Source organism: Triturus cristatus, chromosome 7, assembly GCF_964204655.1.
Source record: "Triturus cristatus chromosome 7, aTriCri1.1, whole genome shotgun sequence".
Taxonomy (NCBI): domain Eukaryota; kingdom Metazoa; phylum Chordata; class Amphibia; order Caudata; family Salamandridae; genus Triturus; species Triturus cristatus.
The window spans coordinates 647213207-647239048 of NC_140590.1; the positions used below are offsets into that span (position 1 = coordinate 647213207).

Genomic DNA, 25842 nt, shown 5'->3' on the forward strand with positions numbered 1-25842 from the left:
AAGGGTCTAGGCAGTGTCCAAGACCGGAACATCACTGGGTCATTGTGTTGAGTGTTATCTGTGGGATCAATGGTGGGGTTGTTGGCCCTCATTTAGCCTGATTGTTTTCCTATCATACCGCCTTGTGACTAGGATGTGTTTAAGTGTGTAGCGACCTGGTCTGTATTAGTGCGCCTAGGTATTCAGTATCACTGGTTGAGTGTTGGTGTCAGGGCATTCAGGATAATTCCGAGCAGTGCATTCCAGTGTGTAGTAGCATGGCCCCTAAGCCAAAAAGGAGCGAGCAGCGTTCACGCATGGATACTTTCATGGAGACCATGATGCGTAACATGGGGGCCATGGAGACCATGATGATAAAGGTAGAAGGCATGGGTCAAGCATTGGCGGAATTAAGGGAAGAGAAGATGGGCAAGAGCGGGCAGAGGACAGGTCCAGACGGTCTGGGGTGGCCCCTAAGGCAGCATTCCCCCCCGGTGCCCAAAAGGGCGAAACCTAGGAAAAGGGTAGGACCTGCCAATGATACCAGTCAAAGGTGCTGGCGCCACTGCGCCAGTGGGGGAGGTGCCACAGGCAGTGTCGCTGGTGCAGGCAGGGGGGGTGCCATGGGTTACTAATGTGGGTGAGTAGTCACGGGCAGCGGTCACTTCTCCCCCGGGGACTACTATGCCAGGGCCATCAGGTGCTGCACCCCCACATTAGCCGCCAATTATTCCTTTGGTTGGTGCGCAGTGGAGAGACAAACAGGGACTGGGGCAAACCCTCTGTCCATAAGTGAGCTATCAGGGAGCGCTCCAGGGCAACATGATTTAGTAGCGAGCCTGGCAGCAATTCTGCCATGGTTGGAGAAGTCAGGTACTTGGACTCCAGTGGCGGGGGTCTAGGGTGGTGGGGAGTCCGCCCTTGAGAAAGCAGCAAAGATAGTGGTGCAGTCCTCGGGTGGCAAGCCAGGGGAAGGGCAGGCAGCTCCGTCAGGTGGTGCAACAGCGGGTGGCGCAGCTCCTGCAGGGGTCAGCAAAGAACCGTTAGCAGTAAATACACCTGTGGACTCAGGAAAAGAGAAGCCAGTGCAAACAGCTGCAACAGGTAAGCGGCAAACACTGCCAGTGTTGGGCTTGGGTGAAGTGCGCTCGTCTAGGGAAAAGTTGGTGATGCATGTGACACAGGAGGTGAAAGAAAAAATTTGGAAAGGAAGTTGTTGGACCTAACGTCCTAGAGGTAGCTTGGCTCCGGTAGAAAGGCTTTTACTCAGAAGCGCATATCGTGCTTGCATCACACCCAACTCACACTCTAGCGATACACCACTGAAAAATGACGCTACACCGAATAATTATAAAGTTTACCAGAAATCTTTATCTTCCCTTCTCAAACGTGGTTAATCAGGTTCACATCTCAGAGTAAAACATTTCATTACATTTAAATCGACAGTACCATTCCCTTCGTTACTTCAGTATAGCAGATACCTACACCCCCTCTGCTGTTATAACCCAGCACCTTGACTCTGGAGCGCCACTTTAAATCCTCACAGAAGCACTCCCCATAACATTTACATCTCTCTGGATTTCAGTTGGTTATTTAGACTACACAATGCTCTTCTGACGGATGGTTTCCCTAACCGCTATACTTCTTGGACCTTACGCTGTCGCAAATAATCAAACTATTACATTTAGGAACTAAGCGGGAGATTCACTCTCTTACTGGCAAACAATCGGTGACCTCTAGGCAGTGTACATGTAAATTACTTTAGCACTAGACATTAATGCATTACATTTAGGCATTGTACATGAACTCTTGCTGTTACTAGAGATTAAACTGCTATTTCCAACACTATACTTAAGATTCTTAGAACGTAGACTTCAGTCTCACGTGTGATTATGTCAGTGTACCCGTTTAATTAACCTAGAACCTGGCTTTCCCAGGGACCGGCAATCGGGTATGACAGGACATCAACCGTCCGTAACTGCGTGCTCTCCTGGGCTCTCCCCCCTTCTTTTTATGCCTAGCTTACTGTGTATTCAGGGTGTCCTCCGTTGGGGAAGTTCAGCAGAGCCAGGAGCTGAGTTCCCTCGTCGTTGGGACAGACGGGGCTCACCGCGCTGGCAAGGAGATCTCTTCAAGTAGGGGAGGGCGAAACACAGGGCACACCCCCTCGACCACCTCCCCCAAGGACTACCCTGCTGGTGGGTCTCCTCCGCTGGCGGAAGCCTTGCTCTTCCGCTCCCCACAGCCCGCTGGTCTCACTCCCTCATGGACAACAAGTTCCTAATGGACTCCGAAGGCCAGGCGCTGTCTCAAGGTAACTCCGCGTCTGCTGGGGAGGCGCGCCCGCAGCCGGCAGGAGCAGCGCGGCTTGCAGGGGCGCGGCCTTCAACCTCTACCGGCAACAGTGGGGCGGTGCTTCGGCCCCTCTCACGTGACACCGGGACGGCGGCTTCAGGGCCTGTCACGTCCCCGGCTTCCGGGATGCAATTTCTCCTCAGCTATCAAACGCGACGGCTGCTCGCTGGCCCACACCAAGGAGTCCCGACACTTCCCCAGACCTCCTGGTGATTACAGGCCACTCCCTGGTGATCTCAGGCAATCTCTCAACCCCGGGGTTGTGGCAGTGAGTACTCCAGGCAAGGATTCGTGACGGGGGGGGCTGAAATTAAGGATGCAGGGCTCACCTCAGAGCCGATGAGTAAGACAGCCAATCTCTGCAGAATAGGGCCCGGGCACCTCCCCTATAGCCAGGGACAGTGGACAGTCGCTAGGGCTAGTTTGACTAGAAACCCCAGGCAACCACAGGGATGAGAGGAAGGTAGTTCCAGACGGCGATTCTTTCCCTGGTCCAGACCTTCAAGGATTCTGAATACATGGAGGCTCCCAGGGTAACGATGACCCCCCAAGTCATTGGCTGTGCTCAGGGACCGGTCAGAAGGTTGAGGGTGGTGTCAGATGATGAGGGAAGTCACGCAGACCCTAAGACCTGTCAATTCCCTATCTAGCGCAGCCACCTCCCCACTCAGGTGCCTTACTCCTGTCTACCTCACAGCTCAACTAAGTCCTAAAATGGCCGGCCTGCCCTCACCTCTATTTATCACCTGGGGCCTGACTGGCCAGAGTGGCCCAGAAGGTTCCGGAACCTCTCATGGCAGTCTATGGCCCAGGTGCTGAGGTGACAGTTGGAACCACCATTTTGTGAGACTAACCTCTCTCTTCCTGTTTCTTCAGTGAAGCAGCTTGCGCCTCTCCCTCAGCTATTGAGAATGAGGCGCCCAGAGCCTCTACATCAACACCCAAAAAGTAGTTAGTGGACAGAAAAAAAATGAGAAGGAAAAGGAAAAAAAATAAAAAGGGGAGGGAACAGCCAAAAGGGCTGACAGGTCTAACAGAAGTTATGTGAATATGTTTTCCTTACTGCTAGATGAAACTGAAAGGGAGGAAGCCAAAAAGAACAAGGAGTGGATGCACCCGAGGGAATGGGCAAGCCAGTTACAAAAATATAGGGTTGCAGAGTCTTTGATTAACTGGGTCAGGGGTTTCTCAATCTACAAGGCAGTCATGGCTGAACGCCTTCCAGGCTTAGCTGCAGAAATGGCAAGCTATCAGCGAAGGATCACGGGCGCACACGATAAATATGGGGGGATCGGGTGGAAGGAATACGATAAGGGCTTTAGGAGAGCAAAGGCTACTGACTCTGCCCTCACATGGGACCAAATTGATATGATTTTGTGGTTGGACCACTTGGGACATGGGTCGCAAGACAGCTCTAAGGGCCAGTCCTTTTGTCCAGGCCCCCCTGTTAGCTCGGGGGTGGCGATGGGGGAAAAGGGGCATGCTGGGACTTTAACAGACGTACGTGCAGCAGGGCAGCAGGCACGTGTAAGTTCAAGCACTCATGCTCCTTCTGTGGCAATACCTCCCACCCAGAGTCCAAGTGCATTAAAAAATCAAAGGATATAGGGGGTAGGAAACAGGAATGATTCTATTTCCCTCGAGAAAGCCTGTTCACCCATAATAACCAGTGCTTTGATTCCGTGGTTGAACAAATACAGTTGCCCTGCGTCTGCCAGAATGTTGTCAGAGATAGCTTCAGAATTCCAGCGCCTGATTACGTAGGGGTGTCACAATGCCAGAATTATCTATCGGTGAGGGCTAATCCTGTGGTGGCGGCAGCAAAAATTGGGCAGGATAGCATGTTGACTGCGCTCCAGTGGAGGGTTGGTTCTGTTTGTTCTCCACTAAAGGTGGTGCCTAACAAAGAGCCAAAAAAGAGCCAGGGGAGTTCACGTTGATTCATAATTTTTCAGCTCCCAAGGGTTAGTCTTTGAACTGTGCACAGTAAGGTGCTCATCTTTCGATCGAGCTGTTGAGATGCTCAGAGGTTTGGGCCCTGGCACACTTCTGGCAAAGTCAGACATCGAGTCAGCGTTTCGCTTGTTGCCGGTGCACGCTTTAGATTTTCATTTGCTGGATTTCCAATTCCAAGGGAAGTTTTACATGGACAAATGCATGCCTATGGGGTGCTCTGTTTCCTGTGCTTACTTTGAGAAGTTCAGTTCCTTCTTGGAATGGGCTTTCAGGCAGGTAACGGGGCACCGGTACGTTTTGCATTGCCTCGATGACTTTCTCTTCTTTCGAGCGCCAGGCTCTCAGGATTGTGGCTGGGCACTGCGGGAATTCTGTGGGCTCATGCAAGAGTTTGGAGTACCCCTGGCGCAAGGTAAGACTGTCGGGTCGTCCACAGTGATAGAATTTTTGGGAATAGAGTTGGACTCGTTGCAAGGTTGCTCACGTCTGCCCAAAGGAAAGATCACGAGTTTCAAGTCAGCCTTACAACAATGCTTGGCGAAAAAGGTTACACTGCATCAGCTACAGCAGACAGTAGGACAGTTAAACTTTGCATTGAGAGTCATTCCAATGGCGCAACCGTTCTCACGCTCCATAGCACAGCCATGTCAAAACTTAAAGAAAAGCACCATCACACCAGGTTATTCGGCGAGGTCATGCAGGACATGCGGATTTGGATGGCATTCCTGCGAGACTTCAATGGTAAGGTACTGTGGCCCAGCCTGCCCACTCCCTGTTCGGACATAGGCTTGATGACTGACTCCGCAGGTAGTGAAGGGTTTGGCGCCATGCTAGGTACCGAATGGGTAGCACAAACGTGGCTGGCATGGTGGGTCAAAACCGGTTTAACGGGTAACATAGGTTTCTTGGAGCTGTTTCCCATCCTGGTGGCATTGTCTGTCTGGCTGGAGCAACTGAGCAAACAATCGGTGGTTTTCTAGTCAGACAACATGTCTGTGGTGGAATGCATCAATCATCAATCAGCAAAATGTGAGATGATCCTGCGCCTTTTGAAATAAATAATACTGCTGTACATGAAACTGAATATGCAATTCAGGGCTAAACATGTCCCAGGGGTCTTAAATCATGCTGCTGATGCACTCTCTCGCTTTAAGATGCAGGTATTCAGGTCCCATCACCCCGAAGCGGCAGAGAAACCAACGCCTTTCCCAGAACAGCTTTGGCAGCTTGGTGCCCCCAATTACCAGACCTCGTGGCAGCTACCCTAGCTCCCAGGACCAGGAGGGCATACGAAGGTGCATTTTGCGCTTACTGTACCTTTTTGGGGGACGAGTGGGAAGGGAGTTGGCACGACACAGGGGCGGTGTTCTCTTACCTGAGGGCAATGAAAGATGAGGGGCACTCAGTGGCAGCAGCACGGCGACACATAGGGGCTTTTTCCTTCTTTGCACAAGTAAAGGGCAGACAGGACCCCACTAATACATTTATAGTGCGGAAAGCTTTAAAAGGGCTGCAGCGTCTGCAAGGTCCACAGCTGGACTTAAGGCAACCAATAGGTATTAACATGCTGGCCACTATACTGGAGGAGCTTAGCCAAATTTGCAACACGGAGGCTGAAGCTTTACTGTTTTAGGCCGCTTTTACAATGGCGTATTACGGTGCTTTTAGGATGGTGAACTGGTGGCAAAGAATAAGCAGGGAGGGCTAGCCATGTGAAAGTACGAGGAGACTCATTATTCATATCAATCTGCAGGTCTAAGACCGATCGGGAGGCCATAGGGGAGGGGATGGTGCTGCGACGGGCACAGGGGAGCCCTTGCTGCCCCATCACCAGGTTAGAGGCATTTTTGGAACACAGGCCTAAAGGCGTAGGGGGGCCATTGTTAATTCACGCCAATGGAATCCCACTCACGAGATTTCAGTTTCGAAGGGTCATGGGCTTGGCTATGCAAGAAGCGGGTTTAGACCCCAGCAGTTTTGGAACCCATTCTTTCAGGATAGGGGCTGCCACCTAAGCGTTAGCAAGGGGTTTTCCTAGGAGAGGGGTGCAGAGGATTGGCAGGTGGTCTTCCAATTGTTACAAGCGCTATGTGCGGCTGCATATGCTCTAGAATTTGAAAGACGGTTTCACTGACAGTATTTTCTTTCTGTTTCAATTGCAGTTTCTTCATCCTGTGACGCCTGGGAGAAAATCGTGGCCACTCATCATCGGTCAGGATCGACGCGGGACCAGGTGCACGCCTGGGAACATGGCAAAAGCAACGTATGGGTCATTGAACACTCCAATGTGACAAGGTTGCAGCAATATTTTCTTTCAGGCAATTTCCAGTTGAGAGCAAGGCAGGCTGGTTTTAGGGTCTCTTTTCATGGGCGGGGGGGTCTTCGCTTCGATCAATTCAGGAATTTTGTGGTAGACCTGCTAGACCAAGAAGGGACTCCCCCTAGAGTCTTTATTTTGCACTTGGTATGGACTGACATGGTACACCTGGGTAGAAGAGGTTTGGTGGAAACCTTGATCACAGAGGTTAGTTGGTTGGCAAAACGATGCCCTGGGTCTATCCTGGTGTTTATACTTGTTCAGAAAAGGGAATGCACATCTATTCACGTAGTAATCATTGAAATAATCCTCATGATGCATTGTTGCGTGCTGCTTGGAAAAAAGTGCCTTGCCCATTGGCACTTGCGATAACATGAATAACAATTTGGGGCGACATACGCCCCAATCCAAAGGCACAGCACTCTGGTCTTCGAATCCTCAGTTAATGTTGAAACCAATTAATCATATTTTATGACATGTAATCACTAGCTTGCACAATTTTTTCTCTTAACTCCCGTTTAATCCACATGCGCAGTATCCTGGTGTGGTCACATATGATCCCTATATTTCACTGGAGGGGGGTTGAGTCTGCGCGGGCTTTGAACCATTCGGTTAAGAGAATCAATAAAAACATGGATAGACTGTTCAGATTTCCAAAATTTCAAACTATAGCACATGGGTGCATTAGGGGGAGCCGTTTTTTTTACAAGACGGTGTTCACCTGTCTCGGTTGGGTAATGAGCTTTCCTGGAGAACCTTCTTGCCTGGTTAGTTGGGTCACGGAACAGGGCATGACCTTCAGTGAGGCAGAGGGGGAGGCTAGATAGACGGAAAACTATGCAGGCCTGTGGCAGTAATGGTCATGATTGGTGAGCTTAAATTTTAGGTCATTAGTGAGCAGCGCCATCGTAAAATGGGGACGCCCGAGGGGGAGGGTCAGATGGTCTCTCATAGAACTCCTGGGGCAGTTACAGCCTGTAGGCTGGAATGGTGCGGGGGAGGGGAGTTACTCTTTCTGGTAGGCTGGTTGGCCACCCCACACTCGCACAAGGGCGCAAGTAAGCTGCGCATAACTGCATGGGCCCCTTCATGGGGATAATCTTCTGGGCGGAGGGGTTGTTCGGGGGGGGGGGGGAGGTATCCTACCGGCGAACGGAGCCCCTTGCGCAAGGGCACTCTGGTAGGAGTTTTTTGGCATAGCTTGATCAGGATCGGGGGCCAGTCATTGACCTTGCCGTAGGCTCAAACAGGGATACGCAGAAAGTTAATCTTATTGTTGTTGAATGTTTAGTTTAGGATAGGAATGTCTATGTATTAGAAAACATGTTAAGGTTAGCCAATAAGACATACTGTACCTATCAATGTATCGGACTGGACTTTCTGCGTATTGTGTATATAATGTAAATATATTAATGTTTGAGTATTGCTTTTAATAAATACGGCTGGGGTTTTTCGACCTTTGATCCAAACCTTGGTGTTAATAAAGTTGATTGCCTTGGGGGAAGATGGGCGGTGAGAAAACTTGGGCACCGGTAAAATGGGGCATCACCCATGGGCGGGAGTTAAGGGAGGAGGGGGACTCGGCCGTACCTGGCCATATATGAAGGCAGGGCTCGGTATCGGACACGCCGCATCTATGGCGGTCGTGCTGGTCCTCCGCAGAGGCAGGAGGGAGGCGGGGATGTGCGCTGCACACAAGAGTGACGCGGTGCTTCGCCTCCCATACTAATTCGCAATCGGCGTGCGACACGGAAGCGGTTTGTATCGCTTCCAGGTCGCGCATCGGATCTACGTCGGGAAAGCCGGTTAGAACCGGCTCCCGGCCAAAAAGACAATAAAAGGCTGGGGAGCGGCGGGGACGTCCTCTTTCCTCGCTGCCCCCCACAGCTGACCACATTTCAAGACGGGACCTCGCACGGAGGTCACATCGGATTCACCCACCCACCATCCCCTAAAGCAGAAGTTGTTGAGCATGTTTTGTTGTGCTTTCTTGTTTTCTCTGTTATCAGATAATAATGTTCATTTACAGGTTCTTCATTGTATTCATTGTGTATGTTAAATTTGTCGTATTTATAGATGCGACTCCTTGGTCAGCGGTAAGGTCATGATTGGTGAGCTTAAATTTAAGGTCCTTACTGGGCGGTGCCATTGTAAAATGCTGACGCCCGAGGGGGAGGGACAGATGGTCTCTCATAAAACTCCAGGGGCATTTACAGCCGGTTGGCTGGAAGGGTGCGGGGGGAGGGGAGTTACGCTTTCTGGTAGGCTGGTTGGCCACCCAGCACATGCACAAGGGCGCAAATAAGCTGCGCATATCTGCATGGGCCCCTTTATGGAGATAATCTTCTGGGCGGAGGGGGTGCTCGGGGGAGGTATCCACCCGGCGAACAGGGCCTCCAGTGCAAGGGCACTCTGGTAGGAGTTTTTTGGCATAGCTTGATCAGGATCGGGGGCCAGTCATTGACCTTGCCGTAGGCTCAAACAGGGATACGCAGAAAGTTAATTTTATTGTTGTTGAATGTTTAGTTTAGGATAGGAATGTCTATGTATTAGAAAACATGTTAAGGTTAGCCAATAAGACATACTGTACCTATCAATGTATCGGACTGGACTTTCTGCGTATTGTGTATATAATGTAAATATATTAATGTTTGAGTATTGTTTTTAATAAATACGACCGGGGTTTACGGCCCTTAATCCAAACCTTGGTGTTAATAAAGTTGATTGCCTTGCGGGGGAAGATGGGTGGTGAGCAAACTTGTGCACCGGTAAAATGGGGCCTCACCCAAGGGCGGGAGTTAAGGGAGGAGGGGGACTCGGCCGTACCTGGCCATATTCACATTATTTTTCTGGTTCCCCGGCCTGTAATGAAAGAGCTTTTAATGACCAGAAATGTAAAACGAGGGAGGGAACTTCCATGAGGGAATTTCCAAGCATGGAGAAATAGCTAGGGCAGTTTAAATGCTTTTGGAAGGCTTGTAGGAAACGTCAGCAAAGCAAGTTAGATAGACTCTGTCTTTCAAGCGGGTAATCTGAGAAGCGGTTGCACGCGGGCGGAAGGGCCATTGTCTCTATTGTCCCTGGCTTACAAAAACACCAAGTTAATGTCTTAAGCAGAAGCCTCTGTGTCTTACTTTCTCAAAAGTCACGTGGTGAGAGCTTCCTGATGCTTTCCAGATGTCCCGTGAGTCTTAGTTCCTGTTTGAGTGGATTTTTTAAACAGGACTTGCTAATGCTCGAAGCCTCGGTTCAAAAGACGGATCATCGGGCTGAGTTTGGGTCACTACTGAGCGCGCGGATGACGCTTGCCATGTTGTTGGTCGTGGGGCTTGTTTTGTGGGCTGCTTCCGTAGGCACTGATTCAGGTAAGTGGCTGATGTTTTATTAAAGTAGCATGTCCTTAGCTGAGATGCAGAAATTAAAGGTTCCATGGCAGATGTTGTAATGCAACTTGTAGTTTATGAAATTGTTTTATTCAAAATGCTTTAAATTGAATATTTTAATACTTTTAGCTGCTAATTGGCCTCATGTCCTGTGCGAAATCTTCAGCCAGAAGTCACCCAACAGCCAAAAGCCCTATCCTTGTTGGCATTGTTAAGCCTATGCTTTTATTCTTAAACATGAAACTTCGATGCCCAAAATATCACGTTGAAAGGCATAGATGAGCGAAACGTGTCAGTGGTGGTGAGCTACTGAAAGCCCGAGCTAGGCTCCCTAGACCTCCCTTATGTAAGCACCTTCAATACATGAGCTCAGAATATCCTCTGTACAAAAACCTATAAGGTTCGATATAATAGACCTTAATATTGCTCTATATAGAAGAATGTGGGCCATTATCAGAGTTCACACAAGCAGTATCGTGTCTCTAAGTTCACTAATGACACTGCCGCCAATATGGGGGCGGGGCCTGGAATGGCTCTAAGGGGCATATTTACAATAACTGGCGCATCCATGCATATCAGCATGGATGCACCAGTTATTGTTTGCCACAGCTCCGCCACCATGGATGCGCCGCATTTACAATGCGGCGCACCATGGTGCAAAAACGGCACAGATGCATGACGCATCTGTGCCGTAAAAGTGGCACATTGCTGGAGTTGCGTCGCAAGCGCGACGCAGCCCCAGCAATGCTCTGGGGGCCCTATCTTGTTAATGCTGTGTCAATCCTTACGCCTGCTTCAGGCAGGCGGAGGGTTTTGACGCAGAATGGGCCTAAACGTGACTGAGTGAAATCTTGTAGATTTCACTCAGCCACTTTTAGGAGGCGTTCCTGCATCGGAACGCCCCCCCGTGCAGGAACGCCTACATGTTGCGCAGGGCTTTACAACGTGACGCATCTCCCAGATGCGTTACGTTGTAAATACCCCGCACCATGGCGCAGGATTTGCGCTGCCGCTGCGTCACAAAAGTGACACAACGGCGGCGTAAATGAGGCGCAAGGGGCTTGTAAATCTGCCCGTAAGTTGCTATAATGTGTCGTACTATTGCCAATGCGTCCATGTGTGAAGAAATAAATTTTCTTGAATTTTCAAGAGACTTTATCTTATGTTATGTGATGTCTGTTGTATGATTTACATGGCACGCATTTTCAAGGATAGGCTCGTGCGCAGGCCATACCCTTGGCTCAGCTCGGGCTTGGCTCCCCATGTTTGTTGGCTCGCCCACCTCTAATCATGAGATGCCCCCCCTCCGGTCTATGTTTTCATTTTGTTTTCCTTGGGGACACACCGGCTCGGTGGATTTAACACCTCCCACAGACCTCAGTGTGTAACTAAGTCACAGGTGCATTGCCTTCCGAAAAATGGTACACCCATTCATCTTTCTGAGATCAATAAAATGAGTATTAATGAGTTGGAAAACAATAGTAGCTTTTATTTAAGCAAATAGACCTTCAGTTTCTTATATATTCTGCATATATGGATAACTTGCAATCACTGACCGAACGGCGCCTAAATCAGTCGATGCAAATGTTGATTCCCTGCTGCTCAGCTTGCACAAAAGTTGCTTTAGCTCCTGCCAGATGTTGCTGATGTGCGAGGTAGTCATCTTGTTTCTTCAAGTGAACAGACAAATATGGTGGCAATGGTATAAAAATATTCTGCACATCCAAAGGTATGTAAACAACAGACAAAGTAACGTGTGCTCAATGGGAAACACTATGCCACCAAACTAGTGTAAAACATACATGAAAAATAAAACTCCTTTAACTAGCCCAAATACATTAATAAACCCAGGACACTACACAAGGTCTTTTGTTGGTCTGCTGATGAAGCAGGTCCAATTCTATTACTGAAGAATTCAAAGGTCCAGCAGTGGTTGCATTGTTTGTACATACAAGGACAGCCGACACGTGTTTCATCTTAGATGTTTTTCAAGGCTGTAAGCTCAATAAATACGCGGCTCGATCCTTCGCCAGAAGCGCATGCAAAATCTGGAACTCCATTCCCCCTCACATCAGAACCATTCCCTCTTTTGTAAAATTCAAAAGCCAGCTCAAAATCCTGTTCCTCAACCGCTCCCTAGGGAGTCAATAGGAGCAATCAGAGCGGGGTATCAAACACCTCGCTCTGTTCCAACATTATGTTCCCGAAAATAAGAAACAGATGTCCCATGACTACGAAGTAGACCCCTCAACCAGCGTCCTGCAATGTTAATGCGTCGCTCTTTTGTCTCGTGCGCTGTGAATCTCTGCAATGTATCTTCTGTAAAGCAAGTCCGATACCCTCGAGTCAGGCCAGCGCTATATAAAACTTCTTAAATAAAATAAAATAAATAAATAAACATCAGTGCATTATTTTTCAGTAAAAAGGTGCACAAAGTGCTACCCCCATGCTTGCATGCCATAAAGGTTATATCAAGTCACCAATCTGGATCTATATAGCCAAAAAGACACCAAAGCTACAATTGATAGATCATAGTAAAGCCCAACATAAAGTGTAATAATCACTCACATTTTGTGCAAAGAATGCAAAGGAATCTATTGAAGTAGAACAATCGTCATATGCTAATAGTGCACTTAAGAGAAAAGCTGGGGGATTGGAATGGAAGGGGAAGAAATTAGTAATATCACCACTTATGATACATCTCCAAAGGAGAAAGGCTTCCAGTCTATGTCCTATGTAGAGCACAGCGGACCTGTATTTCAAAATACCTGATTAATGTACCTAGGTGGAACGGTCCAGTCGAACCACGAGGGCCCCAGCCGTAAACCTGAACCCTAGAAAAATGTAGACCAGTTTTATTATAGTACGTTAAAAAGTACTGTGTCGCCATGTTTTAACATGTAACCCATCACGAGTTTTCTAAAAGCTACACACCTGATGCCAAATGAGTTAATGAAAGTAGTATCACTGCGTACTGGGCTAAAAGACAAGACTGTGAGTCTTGACCATGTAGTACTAGATGACAGGGAAGAAGGGAAATCCATCATGTGAAAAAGAAAAAAATGGAAATGTCCATTTACATTCCACATGGTCAAATATTGCGACAGTCAAAAGGTGCACAGCCAACGTGTACCTTATTGAAATATACCCCCAAGTACAAGTGTCATTGACATGATAAGTGCCGCTGGAGTCACAATTTCGTATGGAAACAGTATCTATGGGGCCATGAAGGCCCATATTTCTTGATGGTACTTGTTACAGGAGAAAAGGAAATACTGTAACACGCTGCACCGAATATGGGTGACCTTTATGTAAAAAATAGCCCAATATCATTTGCAAAATGATTATGCAAATTCTGAATATTATACTAACCCACAAAGGAAATTGGGAAAACTACTATCTGGCCATGAGAGCAGCAAAGCCCCTCAAGAAGAGTTGAAAAGCAAATATTAAGTCAGGTATATTATACTCTAAAACCGAAAAAGATCAACTCACAATGTATCATAAAGCACAATTTCTCTTCATTCTATTGGTTAAGGAAGGGGGCGTACTGTCACACAACTCTTGTCATGACACTTCTGTAAGACTGTCCATTGTCCTCTTTACTCATTTTATCAACTTCCAGCCCAGGAAATACAAATTTGAGCTGTCGTCATAGTACACATTTCCTCCATCTCGGTCATGTAACAACTTTTGTGCCTTGATTGTTCATTTGCGCCGCTCTCTAAGGAAGTGTTCCGCTTTTGAAGATTATTTTGTTTCTCCATGCAAACTTTGGCAGCCACACCGGACCCATGAAGGCCAACCAGTTTTCCACCTTCCCTTTCTCGCTCAGATTAAACTCGCATTTATTTTCTAAAATAACTCTCTGGCCTTTTCTCCAGAGCAGAAAACCATACTTCTACGGAAAACAAACACATTCATTATTATTCACTTATAGTGCTATACCATTACGCACCCACCCTGTGTGTTGCATTTACCCATGCGCATCCCAGATTAATGTTATTTACAACACATCTTAGTATAGAACAATCAAGCAGCATTAGTCCTTTTATTTTCCATTAGTCATGAGCATTTGAGGCCTACTTGCGCAGTTTAATTTTTCCCTTATGTTAGCTCTTTTCGCATGCAGTTTGCACACCACCCGAAAAAGTATTTCACACAATGGGAGTTCAATCCGAGCAGGTTTTATTTCGCGAAAACCCTGCTCCATCACTTAGTTGGCCGTCTTAACAATTCCATAACTGTGACAACATTAATAAATATAAGTTACAATGTAACCGGCCATGTACCTGGAAAATAGTGAACTGCTGAAGTAATAGGTTAGAGCTGCCATTTTAGATATCAGAGACAATCCCCAGCTGCAAAATTTCAGATGAAACGTACTATAAGGGGTCAGGGTAGTGGTGCCCTGACCCCATAAGTGCAATACAGGGGTCAGTGAAGGACCCCCAATGGGCGAAAAAATGCCCAGAAATGAGATTTTTCTATGTACAAGAGTTTGCGAGTTCAATACGATGCTCAGCACAGCCATCCGTGTATAACCACGGCAGATTTGTGAATTCTGCTGAAATTCTTTAAAAAAATACAGATATACTCACTGACACACTCATACACCCAGTCCCAGATCCAATCAGACACTTTAACACCCACACACTGAGCCACTGAGACATTCACACACCCACTCACCGACCCACTCAGACACTGCCCCATCCACTCCCAGACCCACTCACAGACTCTCACATCCCCTCACAGACCCATTTAGACACTCTAGCAGTCACTCACAGACCCAGTCACTCACGCAATCACTCACAGATCCACTCAGACACTCATGCACCTACTCACACATCCACTCAGACATTGATGCCCCCACTCAGAGACCCATTCACATACTCACACACCCAGTCACAGACCCACTCGCACCTATGCACCCACTTACAGACCACTCAGATACTTACACACCTACTCAGAACTCTACTCTGACAGTAACACATTGAATTACAGACCCACACAGTTACACACCTACTCACAGATGCAGTCAGACACTCTCACACCCACTGACAGACCCACACATACATGCACACACTCACTCAGACACTGATACACCCACTTACAGACCACTTCAGACACTCTTGTACCCACTAATAGATCCATTCACATACTCACATACCCACTCACAGACTCACTAAGACACTGCTGCACCCACTCCAAGACCCATTCAATCTCGCACACAATCCCTCAAAGACCCACTCAGACACTCATGCACTCACTCACCCACCCAAGCACTGATGCACCCACTCACACATTCACTCAGACACTGATACACGCACTCTGAGACCCATTCACACACCCAGTCACAGACCTACTCAGACACTCTCACACCCATTCACAGATCCACTCACACACCCACCCACTCATAGACGTAATAAGACACACACATACCCACTCACAGCCCCACTCAGATAGTCATGCACCCACCTACAGACCCATTAACACCGTCATATACCCACTCACAGACCCACTGAGACACTCTCCCACCCACTCACAGACCCACTCAGACACACTTGCACCCACTTACAGACCCACTCAGTCACTCACACTACCACTCACAGACCCACTCAGACACTCATGTACTCACGCACAGACCCACTTAGACACTGATGCATCTACTTAGACCCATTCACAAACACACATACCCACTCACAGACCCACTCAGACACTCTTGCAGCTACTCACAGACCCATTCAGACACTGATGCACCCCCGCACAGACCCACTCAGACACCCTCACACCCACTCACAGACCCACTCAGACACTCTTGCACCCATGCACAGACCCACTCAGACACAGATGCACCCACTCACAGAACCATTCACACACACACACACCCACTCACAGACCAACTCAGACACTCATGCACCCACTAACAGATCTATTAGCACACTCACACACTCACTCACAGACCCACTCAGACATTCTCATACCAACTCCAAGACCCACTCAGACACTCCCACACCCACTCACAGAGCCTTTCAAACACTCTTACAACCACTCTTAGACACACTCTGATACTCACACACCTACTCACAGACCCACCCACTCAGACACTCATGCACCCACTGATGGACCCTTTCACATAGTCACACACCCACTCACAGATCTACTCTATCACTCACAAAACTACTCACAGACCCACTGAGACACTCATGCACCCACTCACACACCGACTCAAGATGTCTTCATACACTCAGAGATCCATTCACACACTCACACATCCAGTCATAGACCCATGTAGATACTTTCACACCCACTCCTAGACCCACTCTGAACTCTCACCCACTTACAGACCTATCCAGATACTCTTACACTCACTCACGCACCCACAGACCTACTCAGACAGACATGCATCCACTCACAGACTCATTCTGATGCTCATGCACTCACTCATAGACCATTGACATACACACACCTACTCAGAGACCCACTGTGATACTCTCACACCCACTCACAGACCCACTCTTGAGACCTACTCAGATACTATTGCATCTACTTAGAGACCCACTCAGCCACTCATGCAACTACTCACAGACCCATTCAGACACTCACACACCCACTCACAGACCCACTCAGACACTGGTGCACCCACTCACAGACCACTCATATACTTACACTCCTACTCAGAGCGTTACTCTGACATTAACACACTGACTCACAGACCTACACAGACAGTCACACACCCACATTCAGATGCACTGAGACACACATGCATCCACTCACAGACCCAGTCAGAAACTCTCACACCCACTGACAGACCTATACATATACTCACACACCCACTGATACACCCACTCACAAACCAATTCAGACACTCTAACATCCACTCACAGACCCACTCAGACACTGATGCATCTACTTAGACCCATTCACACACACACGTGTCCACTCACAGACCCACTCAGACACTCTTGCACCCACTCACAGACCCACTCAGACACAGATGCACCCACTCACAGACCCATTCAGACACACACCCACCCACCCACAGACCCACTCAGACACTCATGCACCAACTAACAGATCTGTTAGCACACTCACACACTCACTCACAGACCCACTCAGACATTCTCATATCAACACCAAGACCCACAGACACTTGCACACCCACTCACAGAGCCTTTCAAACACTCTTACACCCACTCTTAGACCCACTCTGACACTCACACACCTACTCACAGACCCACTCAGACACTAATACACCCACTTATGGACCCTTTTACATAGTCACACACCCACTCACAGATGCATTTTGTCACTCACGCAACTACTCACAGACCTACTTAGACACTCATGCACCCACTCACACACACACACTCAAGACATATTCACCCACTCAGAGACTTATTCACACACTCACACACCCAGTCACAGGCCCACTTAGACACTCTCACACCCATTCCTAGACCCACTCCGAACTCACACCCACTTGCAGACCTATCCAGATACTCTTACACCCACTCACGTACCCACAGACCTACTCAGACAGACATGCACCCACTCACAGACTCACTCAGATACTCATGCACCCACTCATAGACAATTGACACACTCACGCAACTACTCAAGTCAAGTACAGCTTTATTCGATTGCTATTTCATACAATCATAAAAGCACATGTAAAAAACATATATAAGGTTCAAAGAAGACATACTACATACATTGCTAATTGAATTAGTTGTACATTAAGTAAAAAGTCATTTAAAAACTGTGAAACGATTAAAAGAAATAGCAGTACGAAACGAGGATCATCGAGTTCTTAAGTTCAACAATACAAAGTTACCCTTTGATCCCGTGTGACCTTTAGACTTGAATTGCCATCCTTTTCCTGAGGTTGACTACGTGCTTTAAAAACATTGCTATCTTCCAGGTAGTACGTACATTGTCTAAGAATTGCAAAGCAATGAAAGCTGGCCTACATTGTCTAATCCCAAAGCATTTTAGAATAGGAAGGATCCACACTTTCCTGAATTCTCTATAGAATTTACAAAACAGCAACACATGTATGGTGGATTGCTCTGACAGATTATCACATGAACACAGTTGCAATTGTTGGGTCCAGTCGTTCATTATTGGAAAACTGACAATTCTGTGGAAGATCCCGAGTCTGAATCTAGTTAGTAAAAAACGATCATAACCACTGGGAACAACTTTCAAATATGGCTGAATTTTAAAAGTAGTTAAAATCTGTTGATTCTGCTGGACGCTAGGCTTTAAAATCTCCGATGATAGTCTTATGATCCAGTAAGTGGAGCTCCTCTTTTTTTAAATCCTTTCTCCTGATCTTATTTAAACTACTTGGGTCGGTGAAGGATGTCCGAGATCCTTCATGAAGTTGCGGATGTATCTTATCCAAGGGATCTTTAAAGCCCCGTCCAGCTTCAAACTATCCAACAATAAATCTCTGTTTAGCTTGGTCTCTATTTTAGTCCACACTCTATGCCACAAAAGAATGGGCTAAAGGTTTATAAGGTCTGATATATGTGTCAGTCCCAATTCCGCATGACAAATATATGAGGATGTCCTAGACGGGACAGACAAGATATATCTCAGGAAGGTATTTTCTATTGTTTGTAGCGGTAAGGGGTTAGCAAGGCTCCACACCCCTGCTCCATACATTGCTGTGGAGACACATTTGGCTTTGTATATCTTAGTGAGCTCCACAGGGGGTCTCCTACCCAGTTTCCTTGAGAAGTGTACAAGGGCAGTAGTACTTCTTGCAAAAGCAAGTTTTTTTGCTGATACGGTTTGAGCCCAAAGATCTTTTTCCTCAAAGAGTATTCCAAGATATCAAAAACTCTTTGCGGGCTCAATCTTTTGTCCATCCAAAAACATGTCCTTGCATCTTTGACTTCCATGCCCACACCTCATGACAAAGGTTTTGGAAATATTAACCTTAAGACCCAGACCATTCATAAAGTTAGAAAAATTGTCTAAAACCCTCTGTAAGCCTACTTGTGTTTGAGACATTAAAACCGCATCATCCGCGTATAGGAGGGCGGGGATAGGACGTCCAGCTATCTGCGGAAAGTCATAACTGTACTTGGTTAATGCTTCTTCTAGACCATTGATATAAAGATTAAAAAGACAGGGGGCCAGGACACAGCCTTGTCTGACCCCCCTCTTAATAAGGAATGGGGCACTGAGTTCACAACTCAAACTAAATCTGACTTGGCCCTGGGCATTATTTTATAGGTGCCTGAGGAAAATAATGAGTTGAGCTTCCACCCCCATCGCCTCGAGAATCTATGAAAGCTTCTCGTGTTGCACAGAGTCAAATGCTGCGTTGAGATACACAAAGGCTAAAAACAGTCTGCCCCCTTTCCCCTGCGTATATTTTCCTATAAGAATGGCTATGGTTAAGGCTCTGCTCAGTTGTTCCCAGGCCCTCCCGAAGACCATACTGGATGTCTGAGAGGACTTTGTTTTCCTCTGCCCAGGCCTGTAATCTACTCAGATACTCACTGAAATACTCTCACACCCACTCACAGACCTACTCTTGAGACCCATTTAGATACTCTTCCATTTACTTAGAGACCCACTCAGCCACACACGCACCCACTCACAGACCCACACAGATAATTCCTCCTTGACAAGAAAGAGTGAACAGGCACATCATCTAAGCCAACACTGTTGTATGTCAGCAGTCAAGCAGGCACCGGTAAAAGCTTTTTAATACAAGTTCCCACTGCTTTCCTACAGAAGACTACACAGTATAATGTGTTGTGTATAATACCAGCACCCACTGGATTAGCGGCACACAGTTTTAAAGGAATTACTTTACATCGACGTCTCATGATGCATGTAGAACATGACAACAAACTGGAGTACCAAAGTTATCCGGTGAAGCTTGTCTCAAGAGTACCTTTAGAAGTTTAATCAATGATGAGGTAAGCATGGTCTCAAATGTAATGCTTGCCTTTGCACACTTAAGAATGCAACAGATTCTAAGGACAGACTATGGCCAGCTATTTGGAGGAAAACACTTGATTGTGTTCAGCAAACTACTACAACTTACACCACTCAAAAGACAGCCTGTGTTCAAAACACTGCTCCACGATGAAACTTGAAATTCTTGGTAAGTATTGGAAATGTCAATATTTGGTTAAACTTCGAATACAAAGAATGAGACAAGCATCTGAATTTGAATATGGGAATATTCGGAAGGAAATAAGAATAGGCGTTCTTTCTAAAGAGGGGAAAAGTCTCCAAGAAAGTCGTCTTCTAAAGAAACTGTTCCCAAAGAACAAGACAGCAGCAGAGATAGTGTTCACTTTCATTCAAGAAGGAAAACCAATTGTGTGCCTAATGCCTACACTAGACGAGTGTGCCTCTTCCAACAGAGAATTTCTAGAGTTGGAGAAATAACTTTTTGGGAACTTATGGCAATAGACAAAATGGTCTTAAACTAAAGGAACCAGGAGCTATGTTTAAGCAGGTCCTGCACACATGCTCCAACAAGCTAATGTGAAACACAAAGGGTGTGTAGTTCCTAAGGGAAGAGAAGGGAAAGGAAGGTCTTTTCTGAAAAGTGCCCTCACACACCCTGAAGGATGTCATGCTACATCACTGAGCCTGCTCCTTCTCTGGTCGGCGCTGCAATGCCCGACGGGCACCCGCGAACGGGGCTCTTTGGAGGAGTTCTTTTGGGATGAAGCCATTGGATGAGTGCGGGTGTGTGGACTGGGTAGTGCGGTGAGTAAGTGGATTAAAATAAGTCTAGGGCAGTCCAAACTAATATGTTTATTGTCAGGGAGCACTAGCCTAATTAAAAGGTATGGGCTCCAATTAGATATAATGGTCCTATAGGGCTGTTGTGGTGATATGGGTCGACATGTTTCATGCAGGGGTAGTCCTTAACGGGTCTGGTGGGACTTCATCAGGACCTAGAGTGTAATAAAAAGCTGTATTTATGAGCACCACCACTGGTCTGGTTCAGTTATTCATTACTGATAGCCAGAAGTGGCACCCCAGGTGAGATCATACCGGGGTGAAAGACCTAAGAGAATGGGGAGGAAACAATAAATGAAGGAGAACCCAAGGTCTAGTTAGAAACAATAGGTACTGACAAGATCACTTATTTGTCATAAGGCACAGTCTGTAGTTAACAGTAATGCTTAAGGTAATGATAGTGGGTCAACTGGGTACATTGGGAGTGAGCAATAGTGCTTAACGCCAATAAAAATGGGCGGCGGGAACGGCATCTGATTACAGGGTGTTGAGTGTGTAAGGATGTAAATGCAGCTAGTGATATCCAGACATATTAACAAAAAGTGGAGCCGGCATCGTAGTCTCATGGCAATGTAATTGTGCTTGTAAATGCGCAAGAAACACTAAGGGGCAGATTTACAAGAAAGTGAAGCATCTGTAGAGATGCGTCACTTTCCCTGCGCCAACATGCCAAATCCTTGCGTCACCATGGATGCGCCGTATTTACAATACGGCGCACCATGGCACAAGGATTGACAGATGCGTCAGAAATTCTGACGCATCTGTTGACGGAAAAGTCACGCATTGCTGAAGTCGTGTCGCAAGCACGACGCAACTCCAGCAATGTTCAGGGGCGCCCTATGCCTAACATGCTGCGTCACTCCTTACACCTGCTTCAAGCAGGAGCAGGGTTTTGACGCAGCATGGACGTAAAAGTGACTCCATGAAATCTTGTAGATTTCACTGTGTCACTTTTACAGGGCTTCCTGCGATGGAACGCCCACCCTGCATACATTAAAACTGATGCAGATTTAATGTGGGGCAGGGCTTCACAACGTGACGCATCTTCCTAGATGGTCACATTGTAAATGGGCCGCAACTTTTATGCTGCCGCTGCGTCACAAAAGTGACGTAACGACGGTGCAAAAGTGATGCAAGGGGCTTGTAAATCTGCCCCTACGTGCTTAACATAACTGGCACCCAAGTACAACAAAGGTGGACATAAATCAAGTGGTTGTGAACACAATTGGAGCAGCACCCATGCTAAATAGATCACGTAATTCGCAAGTGTGAAGGTACGTTATGGACTGCCCGATGGTCAGATCGCGTTGCAGTTTTTAGGCATAAATGGCAGCATTAGCCCGGTGGACTTACTAAGATGGTATATGCATGTCCAATTTATATTGCATCTCACTAATACCGAGATGCGGTGCGAGCAAATCGCCTGGCCAGAGTGTGCCCGAGTCAGTGTCTCATGAAGGAATGTTCACAGGAACCCACTATGGTAGTGCTGGTGAAATATATAGTGAGGGTACAGCTGAACATGCCGCAAGTAACACGAATATGCTGAGGGACTTACCCGCAAAAACTAGGTCATGGACCGATGGGAATAGCAGAACACGTCGTTGCTCTGTCGCACCTGAAAGGGGACATATAATCACAGTTTACAAGACAGAAGGCATACAGTCTTACCGTGGTATTCGGAAAACGGCCCATGTGACCGAAGAACAGACTTTTAATACTCACGCCAGGAGGTGGTACAACTAGCATCCGTCCTACCCTTGCTGTGAGCCCCGTACTGGTTACTTCCGGGGTAGCGGTATTAGAGGAGACCTCGAGGACGTGCCTGCGTGATAGACTAGACAGCCGAGCATGGTGGCCATATTGGGTGTAAACTTTATTGGTATGACAGAGTACCTGCACATGGGTGATGGTGGGAGCTTACGACTTCCTGTAAGGCTAGTACATAGAGGCCTGTGTAGTGGCATAGGGATGGTAAGGTGATGGGGGCATTTAAGGGAGAGTTGTCTGCTACAATGCGCTATATCTCGGGTACGTGTGATTGAATAACCCACAGTGGTGCAGTGAAAAAATGGTCTGCAGCTCGTGATAGGGGTCATAAACACGACAAGGCGCCTAGTGGTAGTACATATACCTCATATGGTTACTTTGGATATCCCGAAAGTGTTAAACCAGAGAAAGGAGTTGCGCGCAGTTGTGGGATACACAATCGTTGTAAAACAACTACTGGTGGAGTGGCTTGGGGGAGCCACTACTGGTGGGGGAGTAGGCGACCCCAAGTGTCATAAGCTTGTGGTGAGCTAGTCAGGTAAAGCGGCTTGAATTAACATCATCTCTGGAAGGAGAACAAAGAACCTGTTAACAACAACAAAAAGTGACAATGAGGTAGATATTGTTGGTTACCAGTTGTCAAACTCCTCTGGTGTCAACTGCTATGCAAATGTTGTTCTGAACATACTGGTTCAATTATCTCATCTTGCATATGTAATTGAACAGAAACCACAGAAGAGATTGTGCTCTGCATTGTGTTCTTTGTTGCAACATTTACATAGTGATAGGACTATAACACACTGTGCTTCACACATTCAAGGCCTTACATATATATGTAGTGGATCTGTGCAGTTTACTCACAACACTCTACATGCACAGGAGTTTTTAATGGTGATCAAGGGAGTTTTAGAAGAAGATGAAATGCATATTGATGAGTTATTTTTCTTACTTATTTATGGAAAAATGAGTGTGAAGATTGCTCTTTCACATCAACCACACAAATAGATTTGGAGCAATTTCTTTATTTAACACTACCGGATTGCAAAACTGTGTCTTTTGACAGATTGTTCAAACAGCCTATGCAAAACAATACCTTCTCAAATGGTCGATCAGATCTTCTGTCAACGATACATGTACAGAGAAGTGGAAAATATTTTATTTTAATGCTACAATGATGCAGAGCAGATGGCAGTAAATTGGAAACAGAGATTACAAATTTCAAAGCAAGACACATATCTGTTTCTGGAGGAACTTATACTACTTTGGCTACCATAGTTCATAAAGGACTTACTGCTACATCTGAACACTACACTGTGTATTTAAAAACGGAAACCGGATGGACAGAATGCAATGACTACAACCTTAAATTCAAGCAAAAACTGCTTTTAAACTAACAAATTTGTATCTTTTGTTTCTTCAACCAAAGTTCTAAGGAGGATTGGTATAGTGTATTTGTTCTACATCTATTCTCAGTATTTATGACATCATTTGGCCTACAAGGGGTAATGTATTTATAAGGTTTACCATGTGCTGGTGTGTTTTACATATCTATTAGTAGTTCTGTTAATGAGGATCTCTTGTTCGGCATAAAGTTTCCTACATTCATAGTGCAAGTATAACTAAAATAATAATTTAGAAAAATTTGTATTGAGTGCAATGCAAAGTACTGCTTAATTGCAATGACACCGTGTGCACTTTTGTTTTTGTTTTCTCCAATCTTTATGATTGTTTTTTCCCCACTGTTCAATGATGATTCTTTTAAAAGTACATCAGAAACTGAGAACAGTAAAAAAGGAAAAGTGAAATCTTTATTTATATCTTAATATACCTTTACAGCATGCCAAATGTCTTGTAATTTCTTTCAATTATGTTCTTATGCATTGTTCAAATCATAAGTTAATTTTGTAATTCTATAAATTGTAATTCCAATTAATATTTGTGTTTATTTCTTTGTTTGCAGAACAATGACACCACCTATTGGAGTAATGTACTTTACTAATTAGTTCTTGTAGTGTTGTTCCACAACTTCACATTTTTGGGATACACACCCAAGCACACACTAATACAGCTTCTGACACACCCGGGCACACACCAGTACAGCCACTCACACACCCACCTACACACAGATACAACCACTGACACAGCCAGGCACACATCAATACAGGCACTGACGCATCTGGTCAAACACCGATGCAGGCACTGACACACCAAGGGACACACTGAAGCAGGCACTGACATGCCCAGGCACACACGGATACAGCCACTGACACACCCAGCTAAACACTGATTCAATCACTGACACAGCTAGGCACACACTAATACAGCCACTGACATACCCAGGTACACCCTGACACAAGCACCGACACACCCAGGAACTCACTAATACAGTCCTGACACACCTAAGTACTCACTGATACAGACACTGACACATCAAGGCACACACTGATACAGGCACTGACACACCCTCTCACTCACTCATACAGATACTCACACACCCATTCACTCTCCTATTCATTCACTCACTCACACAACCACTCACACACCCACTTACTCTCCCATACAGCTTCTCAGACAGCCGCTCAGTCACCCATACAGCCACTCACATACCCAGTCACTGGCCCATACAGCTACTCACATACCCACTCACATACCTATACAGTTACCCACACTGCCACTCACACACCGACCCACTCACCCATACATCAACTCCCACTCACACACCAATACAGGCACTCACAAACCAACTTACTCATCCATACATCAACTCATACATACCACTTAGCCATAAAGTCACTCATACAGTCATTCACTGACCCACACATCCACCTCCAAAGCCAGTCACTCACCCAAAGTCACTCACAGGGCTGCTAACTCACCCACACACCTATACAGCCACTCAAACACCCTCTCACACAGAGATACAAACACACACTCATCATTCACTCAGTCATTGACAAACCCAGCCACACATCAGTACAAACCCTGACACACCCAGGCACAAACCAGTGCAGCCACTGACACACCCAGGCATTCACCAATACATCCGCTCCCACTCACACAAATACACCTACTCGTGCCCCATCCGCACACCAATAAAAACACTGACACAGCCATATAGCCACTTACAAACATACCTTCACATCCCCACAAACTGCCTAGGTGAGTCTTGATTACATCTGTGTGCCTTTGTGAATTTGTTTGTGTGTGTACATAGAGGCCTGTTGCTGTGTGGGTGCGCATGTGCATGTGTTCCTGTATGTTCTGTGGTTTTATGTACATGTACTGTACAAAGACAAA

The 25842-nt window shown here is 46.5% G+C and overlaps 1 protein-coding gene across 1 annotated transcript in view; it reads left to right on the top strand.

Moving 5' to 3' along the window:
- Window positions 1-9657: 9657 nt before the first annotated feature.
- The window catches only part of APOH (apolipoprotein H), a 266107-nt gene continuing 249922 nt past the window's right edge, over window positions 9658-25842 (top strand). The window contains exon 1 of the mRNA XM_085617274.1: window positions 9658-9972. Within this exon, the coding sequence (XP_085473400.1) occupies window positions 9774-9972 (199 nt within the window). The 5' untranslated portion in view covers window positions 9658-9773. The remainder of the gene's footprint in view (window positions 9973-25842) is intronic.